The sequence below is a fragment of the Corvus brachyrhynchos genome, unplaced genomic scaffold (assembly GCF_000691975.1).
Source record: "Corvus brachyrhynchos isolate BGI_N302 unplaced genomic scaffold, ASM69197v1 scaffold83, whole genome shotgun sequence".
Lineage (NCBI taxonomy): Eukaryota > Metazoa > Chordata > Aves > Passeriformes > Corvidae > Corvus > Corvus brachyrhynchos.
In genome coordinates, this window is record NW_008238464.1 from 943,963 (window position 1) to 956,187 (window position 12,225).

The 12,225-nt window shown below is 37.0% G+C and overlaps 1 protein-coding gene across 5 annotated transcripts in view; it reads left to right on the forward strand.

The window, feature by feature from the left end:
* UBE3A (ubiquitin protein ligase E3A) overlaps positions 1–12,225 on the forward strand; it is a 57,612-nt gene that overhangs the window by 22,572 nt on the left and 22,815 nt on the right. For all 5 annotated transcript variants that reach the window (XM_017737007.1, XM_017737003.1, XM_017737004.1 and 2 more), the window contains 2 exons: positions 4,465–4,775; positions 8,693–9,948. In XM_017737007.1, the coding sequence (XP_017592496.1) occupies positions 4,465–4,775; positions 8,693–9,948 (1,567 nt within the window). The remainder of the gene's footprint in view (positions 1–4,464; positions 4,776–8,692; positions 9,949–12,225) is intronic.

The following is a 12,225-nucleotide window of genomic DNA, read 5'->3' on the forward strand; positions in this document are numbered from 1 at the left end:
ATTTTTTCAAAAATTCCTTTAATGTTTAAACTTCTGATTTTTTCTGTGGCAAAAGTTTCCTTTACATGGTATTTCTCTGTACTTAGTTTAAGGTATTTGAGAAATGCAAATTACATTCTGTTTCATATGAACTTTGGAACAAGTACCCTCAATCCTTGTTTTTTATAGGTTTTAGACATTAAAAAATTACTACCAAAAATGTAGTCCAGTTCACCTTTGTCTTGGTGGTACATGTTTCTTGTGATACTCCACAGTTTTGGCAGAATTTAAATTACAAATGCAAAGTACTTACTATCTGGCTTTTTATTAGCTAAAGAACGTATGAAAAGCCTAAAGGCATTCTTTTTTCTGTAACTACCACAAACTAACTCAGTGAATGCTAATTTAATTTGAAACAGAAAAGTGTGCTTGTGAAATTGTTGGACTTTGGGGAAGGAAGTTGGGTATCTATTTTAGGCACCTCTCCTCCTCACTGAAGCAATGCGTATTGCTTGAGGAGGTTATACAAGGCCCACTGAGTGGGAAGTTATCCTTCAGTCATAAGGATATGCCTGTGAAATGTTTACAACTGCAGCCACACCAGTGCAGTTTCATAGTTGGATGTGCAACAACAATGAGTATTTGGAAATGTATATGCAAGTCAGTCACTATTGTAGCCTTAACTACAGCAGTAACTGTGTGCTAATGTACAGCAAACTAGGCCTTGAGTTTTCTAAGGGACCAGTTGCTCTTCAGTAGATCCCTTTATAGGAACTTAAAGAGAGCCGCAGTCTTCACGGGGGTAGCGTGAGCTAAGAATAGAGAGTGGTTTTATGTTACCTTGCTTGATGAACCAGTTTTAATGCCTCAGGCCAAGAACTTTAGTTTTCGGCATATTAAATGGCATGGGGAATGTCAAAAGAGATCAAGTTTTCACTTTTGGACAATATAGAGTATGCTACAAGTTCTTCTGCTGAAAAATTTAGAAATGGGAAATGTGGGCTTTTGGCAATGAAAGGTGATAATAACACCTGAAGTATACACCAGTGGGAATGTGGTATGGAATGTCTAACTGTGTTGTAAAATTACACATTGACTTACTCAGAACTGCCTTTTCTGTAAGTCGTTTTATCAATGAACCTCAGAAATGTAGCTCTTGTGGAAGGCTTGGTAAATTCTCTTCTACCTTCTGAGGGCTGTGTCCTCACTTAAATTTATTTATTTATTTACTTAAATCATTTGTCTAAGGTAATGTGAAAAGACTGTGGAATAGCTTCCAGGGAGAGGGGGGAGGATCCAGCTGGATCCCTGTAAGTTTATGGGGGCTTATGGAACTCATACAAGAATACTCAAAGAGGTGGCTGATGTCATCGCAAGGCCTCTCTCAAGGATTTTTCAATGATCCTGGGAATCTGGAGAGATCTCAGTCAACTGGACACTGGCCAGTGTTGGCCCAATATTCAAGAAGGCCAGGAAGAATGACCCTGAAAACTACAGGACTGTCAGTCTCACATCAGTGCCTGGTGAAATTATGGACAAGATTATTCTGGGAGTTATTGAAAAACACCTGAAGGACAACTCAGTCATTGGTCACAGCCAGCATGGGTTCATGTCAAACTTAATTTCATTTTATGCCAAGGTAACCCATCTAGTTGATCAAGGGAAGCCAGTTGATGTTATCTTTCTGGATTTCCACTGTCACTTGGTGACAAGCTGCAGTCACTTGGTCTGTTTAGCCTGGAGAAGGACATTGGAGGGGAGACCTCGTCATGGTATACCGCTCCCTGATGAGGGGAAGCAGAGGGGCAGACACTGATCTCTTCTGTGTGGTGACAGGACCCAAGGGAATAGCATGAAACTGTATCAGGGAAGGTTTAGGTTGGATATTAGGAAAAGGTTCTTCACCTGTAGGGTGGTTGGGCACTGGAACAGACTCCCCAGGGAAGTGATCATAGCACCAGGCCTGTCTGAGCTCAAGAAGTGTTTGTTAGGCAGATGGTGTGATTCTTGAGGATGGTTCTGTGCGAGGCCAGAAGCTGAACTTTGATGATCCTTGTGGGTCCCTTCCAACTAAGGATGTTGTCCTATGAAATTCTAATACTGCTGTATTCTAGTACACCATATTGTTTGCTTCCATACTTGTTTTAAAACAAAATTTAAAAATACAGCCTTCAATCAGACCTTCTGTCTCTAATAGAGTTTCACAGAACTTGAGTCAGTGAGTCTCCAGCTACAGGTCAAAAGTGTTTGTAAATAGCCTTATTGTAGGCATAGCAAACTTTGAGAAGTAATTGGTAGCTAAAAACTAAAATAAAAAAAAAAATATTGAGTCTATCAGAAGTTAACTGTTAGAGACCAGTCTAAGCTTAGCTTTATCTACTGGCATCTCAGATATGACCTGATTAAAATGGAGTGTTGTTTAAGATGAAAAATGTGTTGTTAATATATCAGTGTTTATACATTGATATAACTTTAATCAAACTAGGTGTGTGAGCTAGAAAGATGTGCATGTTGCTGAGACAGATGGCCACAGCTCAGTTGTAACAATTCAACTTTTTCATACAAAATACTTAACCTGATTACAAATTACAGTATTTCACACTCTAAATCTGGAGGTCTGGAATGATTGAAAGTCAGGAATGATCAAAGCACGAAATTTTGCAATCAGAAATAGTTGTTTCTTAAATCATGTACTGGTCCAAGTTGTATTAAAACACTGTTGCTTTGGCAGGGTTTGGGTGTTTTTTTTTAAAGTCTCTATACTAATGGCTGAAGTATGAAAGACAAGATTAAAAAAACCACTTATTTTTAGATGTACATGGAGAGAGGCAGATTCTCCTAAGCCTACATGTAAAAATGTGAGAGACTAGAACTCTTTCCTTAGATTAGAATACAGCTATTCCCTGTTACACAGTGATGATTTTAGTCATATTGCTCATGCTGCTGCTTTTTTTTTTTTTTTTTTTTTTTTCCCCCCCCACATCCATCTCAAAGTCCCAGGGAAACCTTTCTCCTCAGCTGGTTTTTTGTTTGGTTTTTTTCCCTTGAAACATACTGGGGCATTTGAAAGTTCAGATAGACATCAAAGTAATTGTTTTGCTTGTAAGATGTATTTTCTTCTCTGGCATCATGAGGTCTTGAAGGATGAAAAGAAAGAAGCAAAGGTGTTACTGCTGAGTAATATACACCTCAGCAGTCACTCTGAACGTTTTCCCTTCTAAAGTAGCTGCATTGAGACGGCTATTTAACCAGCCATTATTAACAGCAAGGTGCAGCAAGTGCTGAGTAGTACCAGTCTAGCACTTCAGTTCTGACGTACTTGCTCTATGCAGAATCTGTGCATGCATCAACATCAGGAAAGGCAATTTTAAGTTACTATTACAATTTCTGATGCTCTAATCTTTATGGTACTGTATCACTAAAGTTACGTAAAAGGCCCATATGTTACACCTAGTCAAAATGTTTGAAATCTTTCATAGTTGGTAGTTTTCATTAATAACTTACTATCTTAAATGAAGTTGAGGTTTGGGGCTTTCTTTCCAAAATGTGGTCAAACGTTGTGCTCTTGGTGCTGCATGTAGCTGCTTCTGTCCTGATTACCTGCGGCTTTCCAGTGATTTCTTTAGTATTTGCACGTTTCTGCAGAAGTCTGTGACCTTATTAATAAGACAGTTACATTTTCTTTTGTGCATATATATAGTACTGAGCACATAAACTTGTACAGCAATACAGCTGTGATTTTTCAGAATACCTACTTGCCACCTATGATGGTAAGAGAAACAGAAGGATTTGGCAGATACTGCTTTTTTGGATTTTTTTTTTCTTTTTTTTTAGAGAACCGTATAATTTATTTAAGCTGAGGAGAAATATATTCAGCCTCGAGCACATCTGTAATTGTGTTTTTGGCATCAGTTTAATTAATAAAGGAATATTTTTTGTGCAGATTTAAATAGACTAAATATGATAATTTAGTCATCTGGAATCTTGTTAAAATGGGTAAAATAGTGTAGTATTGATAGCATTGCTAAATAAATGTCTGAATTGTTTGTGTTTTGTGCCTCTTCCGTCTGTCAGTGGTGACCATGCCTCAGTACTATATATTAGATTCAACACCTGTACAACATCCAGTTCTGTTTCGGTTGCAGCCTTGTTTTGCATTCAAATTGCTCTCTTTTGTAGCAACAGCTGAGATTGTTCAGAACTGTACAAGATTGTCTCCACTGTAGCATTACCATAAAAAACTACGCATGAACAGGATTTATTTTTCACTTACATAGAACCCACAAATTAAATTGTGTGTTAAATATATTTGCATTTGTCAAGATGAGAATCCTGGATTTTAAAAAATCTTCTGATATGTTCTTTCTGACAGAAATCTTGTGTTTCAGTGCCTGACTAATCTCTGCCTTGCTGATGCTATTGAATGAGCTTTGTATGTGAATGCTCCACTAATCCTTGTACTTACTGTTTGAATGTTTGCTACAGGAAGCGAGCAGCTGCAAAGCATCTAATAGAGCGCTACTACCACCAGTTAACCGAGGGCTGTGGAAATGAAGCCTGTACAAATGAATTTTGTGCTTCCTGTCCAACTTTTCTCCGTATGGATAACAATGCAGCAGCCATTAAGGCCCTCGAGCTTTATAAGATTAATGCAAAACTCTGTGATCCTCATCCCTCCAAGAAAGGAACGAGCTCAGCTTACCTAGAAAACAATTCCAAAGGTGCCCATAACAATTCCTGCACTGACAGAAAAATGAACAAGAAGGAAATGCAAGGCCCAAGAGATGACTTTAAAGGTAAGATGTTTACAATTTTCATAAAATAAAACACATTTCATTTGCACGAGTACAAGCCAGCAGAATTCACTCTGGTGGTGTTCTGCTGACTTCAGTAAAATGCAGTGTTAGACAGTCAAGTATTTTACTATGGTTTTGGAAAAATGGGGGGATTAATGCTGAACACTGATTCCAGACCTAGATCTTGACCGCATCTCTGTTAAAATCAACATTCATTTGTTGTCTTACAATAATAATGATTTTTGCAAATATAGAAAAGCTTTAAGTGCTTTTGTAAGACTGTTTTGGTTTTGCTAGTTTCGTAACTCTTCTGCAGTTAATAAATTATAAAAGTTATACTTTTAGCTAATTCCAGATTCTTTGCTAAGAAACTTAACAGATGAAGAAAATGATACAGTGGGTGATAGGCAATGCATTCACTAAGCTAAAAATGTTTGAGCACAGTTATTTTTAAACCAGTGTAAAATGAAATACTGTTCTGTATATGTTTTCTAACTTCTGTTTAGCTTTTCAAACTCTCTCTAATTGTAAATACATACTAATAGAATAGTGTTAGTTGTTGCCAAAACCCTTGATGCAAACACATCCAGAAACCAGGCCAAATGTAATTAAAGCCGTTAACCTTTGAGCAGACCTTTTTTAACTATTGCGGCAAAAAGTGGTACAAACACAAGTCCAGATCCATTTATTTTAGCTAAAGAAGGTGAAATTGTTTACAGCAAAGATTTAATAAACACTACAGAATCAGCAATAAAACATAGTACTGTGTTATAAGCAACCCAAGATGTTCCAGTCAATAGCAGCATCAGTTTGTTCTTTATCTGATGCAAGGATAAATTTCTCCCCAAATTATTTACGATCTGAATAAGCAGAGAGGCAAACACTGGGAAAGGGAAGGCAATGTAGCCTTAGATGAGAAAGAGGCACATTAAGTCTATTTTGTGATTTTTCTCTTGATTTTTTTGTATTTTTTATGGAGCTTTTCAGATACAGAATTTTCCTTATTCTCTCTAACCATCCCCTCTCCCCAAGGCGGGTACCTAAGAGTCTTCTCAACCTACCTCCAGAGACAGTCTTTTGGCTACAGCAGTGACTCAGACTTCCTCTTTTGGAGCATCACAAGTACTGACCTTTCTTCGTACCTGTATAGACAGAGAACTTTAATGCATTCTTAAAGCCCATCTGAGGCTTAGTTACCTTTGGAATTGGATGATGTCTAAGGAATCTAGCACTCAGAATTGTTTAAGGTCTATGTGCTACAACAGTTACTGGGAAAATTGCAGCTAAGTTTAGCAAAGCCAAGGAAAAGGATGTGTGACTTGTTTTTATGCTTGACATAGGATTGAAAGTTCTAATAAATTGAAAGAAATATCCTTCAGAAGTAATTACCTAAATTACTTTTCTCGAGTTCTAAGCCCTAAGACTGTTACCTTTGAGGAAAAAATTCCGTGGAAGCCATTGTCAGCATCTCAGTAATACCTTAGATAGCAGTCCACAAACAAGGAAATAGAGAAATCACAAATATATAGAAAGCATAGGTTACAATTGTAATCAGAGAGGAAGCATCATTTAAAAATCGATGTTGTCATTACCTGGGAATCTATTTTCAATTTTGATCACCAAAATATTAAATTGGAAACAGAGAAGGTCCGTTGATAGGCAGCAAGGAGACAATGATAACAAAGCTTCCATAAGAGATAAAGAAAATATAATTAATGAATTCGCTAATTAGGGAGTGTGTTGTTGGCAATATATAGATCACACGCAGTCTTTTTCACAGTCAAGGATCACTGTTAAAACTTGACTTCATGTGCAGGTTTTTGACTTCATGGTGCAATATTACCGAGAACAAGGTCTGAGAGGAGTTGCTTTACTGGATTGCTTATTTGAAATAGAGGACATGAGAGGAAAAAGCATGTAAAAGCTCACAGATCCAGACACAAGTCAGCTAAAATTGGCTTGTGTTATGGTGAAGCTTCACTTAGGTTTGTTTTCCTCCAGCTGTTCTCAGTGCTGTACAGTAAAAATGGGGCAGACCCTTATGGCAGCTCAATTACAGGATGGTCATGGGATAGGACTTAAAGCTGCTAGGAAACTGCTGATGGCATTATTAAATATTTTAATTGGAAATAGTACATGGTTAGTTCCTGTAATACTAAAACGTTTGAAAGAGTGAATGAGGAATTCCTATTCTAAGTATGGAAATCTGAAATGTGTTATATTGTTAAATTGTCAACTTGTGTTGATAATTTTTATGCTATGAATAATGTCTATGGTCCAGACTCAATGAACTTGAGACTGTGGTCCTCATTTTGAGGAGCTGTCTCATGGGACATCATCTGTATCAGCAGTTAAATTTCTCTTAACACAAGAAAATTAAAACTTCTTTTAAAACAAGTTTTTCTTCCTGAGCATGCACTGCCGCAGACAAAAATAGATGCTGTATTAAGCTTGAATCCTTTCATAATGGTTTCAGTAGAGCTGTTTTTTTAACAGGACAGATTTTAGTTTTGAGCTTTGTCAGCATTTTCAGATTGGAGTCAATCTAAGTAGCATGACATAAGGTTAACCTTTCCTGTGTTAGATGTGCTCAAAGAGTGGCTTGGGATTCTGTGAAAGTCAGTAGGTTGTCTGTCTTGTCATCATCTAGTTTGTATTTTTAATTTAATGACTTCTTGGAATGAGTATCAGTCTAGGTAATTACATTTCAAAATATGTTAATGTACAACATCTTTATTAAACATGTCTTTATTAAAATGATAGAATTCTTTCTGCAGAGGTAGGTGGTTTTAGCATGGTTAGTGAATACAGTTCTGAGATGTTTTCTAGATCTCTAGAGATGCAATTAAACAGATTCTGTTTTAATTCTAAATTATGTGTCAGTTCAGAAGAATCTGCTTAAACCAGAATATCTTTTCAAGGTCTGATCATGTGGTAATCCTACTGTAAATCATCACCTGATATGAAAGCATCTGTGGGTTCTGTTTGAGAAGTAACATAGAAAGCTATAAATAATGTTTTCTTTCTTTTTTCTAAAGAGAAAGGAAGATTTCAAATAGCAAATGGACCCTTCAAATATCTTATTTTGTATCAGGAGTTGGGGGAGAGGGAAGACAGACAGGTATTTGGAGCAGATGATCTGTGTAAACTATCTTGTTCATCTGAATAGCATGTTGATGAGTATACCCAAATTGCTTATCTTAGTGAGGCCTAATGTACAAAGAAATAATCTACATGCCCCACTGTATATGTAATTTAGAAGGCAGCATAAATTTCAGACCATATATTGAGGGCTTTGGGAGGGTTTTCAGGCATCGATTTAGTATAAAAACAGTTGCAGAAAGCATGAAAAAGAGAAATAAGAAATCTTACATTCCCATTTAAATACCACAAAACAAGTGATTGAGCCTTTTCTTCAAGGTTTTGTTTTAAGGGTGAAAAAATGTGTGAAGTCCATAAACATGAGCTGTGTTCGAAAAAAGAGGTTGATGCAGTCTAGTTTGTTTAGTTTAATGACTTACACATTAACTGTGCAGATTTACCAGAAGACTGTATTGTTGCAGCCTTATTCATTAAGTCTCGTAAAGTTTAAACCTCTTACTGATTGCTCTTGTTTAGACAATAGAGTGCTGTTAACTACCAAATGTAGTTAATTGGCTGCAAAACAGTTTCACCATTGTGCACATTCTCTGATTGACATTCATGAATAAAATATTTTACAAAGTCAGTGAATGAAATCATGATGTTTCTTGCTAATGAAATTATAAAGTATCTGTCTTGAATTTATTCAGCACTGACACTGTTTTTTCAATTTTAAGGGTGATATGACACACAGATCTCTTGGGTAGGGCAAGCCAGAAGTATTTTATCATTTTAATTTTTATCTTAATAAAATGAATAACTTTATCTTTTTATAGATGTGACTTTTCTAACAGAAGACAAGATATATGAAATTCTTGAACTATGTCGAGAAAAAGAGGATTATTCCCCTTTAATCCGGGTAATTGGGAGAGTGTTTTCTAGTGCTGAAGCACTGGTACAGAGTTTCCGAAAAACCAAGCAGCACACCAAGGAGGAGCTCAAGTCTCTTCAAGGAAAGGATGAAGACAAAGATGAAGATGAAAAGGAAAAAGCTGCCTGTTCGGCTGCTGCTATGGAAGAGGATTCTGGTGCATCGTCATCTTCATCATCAAGAATAGGTGATAACACACAGGGAGATAATAACCTCCAAAAACTAGGCCCAGATGAAGTGTCTGTAGATATTGAAGCAGTCAGACGGGTCTATGATAGGTTACTTTCTAATGAAAAAATAGAAACTGCCTTTTTAAATGCACTTGTGTACTTGTCACCTAATGTGGAATGTGACTTGACTTACCATAATGTGTACTCTCGGGATCCTAACTATCTGAATTTGTTTATTATCGTTATGGAGAATGGCAATCTTCATAGCCCAGAATATCTGGAAATGGCTCTACCATTGTTTTGCAAAGCAATGAGCAAACTACCCCTTGCAGCTCAAGCAAAATTGGTCAGATTGTGGTCTAAATACAGAGCAGATCAAATTCGGAGAATGATGGAAACATTTCAGCAGCTTATTACTTACAAAGTCATAAGCAACGAGTTCAATAGTCGTAACCTAGTGAATGATGATGATGCTGTTGTTGCTGCTTCAAAGTGCTTGAAAATGGTTTACTATGCAAATGTAGTAGGAGGGGATGTGGATACAGATCATAATGAAGAGGAAGATGAAGAACCCATCCCAGAATCAAGTGAACTAACTCTTCAAGAGCTGTTGGGTGAGGAAAGAAGAAATAAAAAAGGTCCTCGAGTGGACCCACTGGAAACTGAACTTGGTGTTAAAACTATAGATTGCAGAAAACCACTTATCCCTTTTGAAGAATTTATTAATGAACCACTGAATGATGTTCTAGAAATGGACAAAGACTACACTTTCTTCAAAGTAGAAACAGAGAATAAATTCTCATTTATGACCTGTCCCTTTATATTGAATGCTGTTACCAAGAACCTGGGATTGTATTATGACAATAGGATCCGGATGTACAGTGAAAGACGCATAACTGTGCTCTACAGCTTAGTTCAAGGGCAGCAGCTCAACCCATATTTGCGACTTAAAGTGAGACGTGATCACATCATCGATGATGCTCTTGTCCGGGTAAGTCATGCAGCAACATGGAACTTGGGTTTGTTGTGTCTGACCACTGCAAACTACATGGGCTTGGAGTAACTGAAAAGGACTCTCTGTGAGTGCATAGATACTAGATTTCCTCTAGAAGAATCTCAGATAGCTTTATTGTTTGAATTCTAAGCATGATGCTGAAGATTTGTATGTTCAGCAGAACCACTTCTGCTCAGAGTGGTTGCAGATTTAGATGTTTGCAAGTGCCAAATAGCTCTTATTCCCCATTATCAGATCCTGCACAGATCTGAATGGTGAGCATAACCAACTTCTGTTTCTTGTCCTCTGCACTGTCCTGGATTATCTTCTGATGTGAGGGATTTTCAGATGGAAGTTGAAATTAAAACCTTTTAGTTGTGTACTCTTCTTGCGGACTTCTAAATTTCTAGAAATAAAGCATTGTTGCAATTTGGTGCAAATACTGATATGACTGAGAAAGGAAAAGACAGACGTGTTAATACAGAGAAGTATGAGAGCAGCCTGTTTCTGAGTATGCTGATTTACTGAATTAAAACTTAAAGCCAAGTCTTCGTGCATTTTTGAAAGAGGGGAATCATACAGGATACAAACTATTTTACAGTAAATAGGTCCATATATGACTGAAATACATTCTTTAATTCTAGGACCTTTCCTTTTTTTTTTTTTTTTTTGTTTAAGCTGGTAATTTTCAAAAACTCATTTTCCCATGTTCTGTTACTAAAGCACAAGGTTTGCAAATTTTTAAACTTAACCTTGGCTTTAAAATTTGTCACTGAAGAGCCAGAGAGATATTTAGAGAGGTTTTGGGGAAATTACCTGATTTTTGCCTCTCAGCCCAGCTGTTACTTGTAGTTAAATTTGATGACTTTAACTGCCACTGAAGGTCACATGTGAGAGCCCTAAATGAGCTCCTACCTTGATTTTTCTGTATGCCTAGCAATTTCTAGTTGGGTTAGCTGCTTCATGGGAATTGCTGATATTGTGACTTGTCGGGGAGAATATTTGTCTTCAGTACCAAAAGAAAAAATAAGATTGTGGTGCAGAAATTGGCTCCTGTCTGTAAACTCAACTTTTTATTAGACAAATAAATACAAAAATACTGTGGTTTTTGATTTAAGAATAGTCTTTGTAATTTCACTATCTGTCAGACTTAGAGTTGTGTCTAGTTAGGTTTTGTCTTATTATTGTAATGGAGTTTATTCCCTAAATGTTCCGTTTTGGGCACATAAATACTGAAAAAAAGGGAGGGACAGTACTTTCTCTTTAGGAGAGGATGAGCTAAAAGAGCATAAGAGCTAGTTTTAGGACATTCTTTTTAATGTCAGTTGCAGCAGAAGAAAAGCAAACCTTCGTCTTTATGCTGATATAAGAAGGAAAATCCATAAATAAGAGAAAAGGCATTCTTCCACATACTGCTTGTCGTGGAAGTTGAAATCTTTGAGGACAAAAAAAAATATGTTTAGTGTAGGTTAAAAAGCTTATGGGCAACATCGAGTTGCAACGGGGCCACAGCAGTCACTGCTGTGCACACTCTTGGCCTGTAGGAAGTTTAGGAAATTTAAAGCAGATTAAGCTCAAACATACTAATCTAAATTGTGATGCACTTGCAGCAGCCCTTGCACAGCCTAGCAGCCTGAGTTACGTGCCTGGGCAGTTGCCATGGATCTTCCTATGGCTGCTAATTTAAGCTGCCAGAGTATGCTAAATTGTGGTGACCTGACTGTCAGAGCTCCAAGAAAAGTAAGGATTTTAAACTGTTTATTCTGGGACAGAAAATAAAGGGAAAAGATAAAATTGTTCTAAACTCATGTAGTCTGAACTAAACTGTAGTGGTAGCCAACAAGACCAAGTGCAGCCCAGGCATTTCTCAGAAGTGGAAAATAGATTATATTCCATAAAATGGAGATGAACACAGATGTGCCATCCACAGTGGAGGAAGGGAATACGTGCTGTTTCAAACAGATGTTGCAGGGTAGCTGTTGTGGGATCATGTGGACTTAAGGAAAATTGTATTGATAAATGTATGAAGTGGGTACAGAATCCACCTTTTAACTACTGATATGTCTTAACTGATGATACAAAGTATCAGTTCTCAAGGAATATATTTTAAATATTCCCCAGGAAGTGTTAGTGAATGCAAACATGTAATTTCACTGTTGACCATAGTGTGCCTAGGTCTCTTTCATTTGTTTCTTCTCATTTTAATATCAGAAAGGATGCAGTAGAAATACATTTAGAGAACTGAGAGTCTCTTCAGAGAAATTGTAAAGTCCC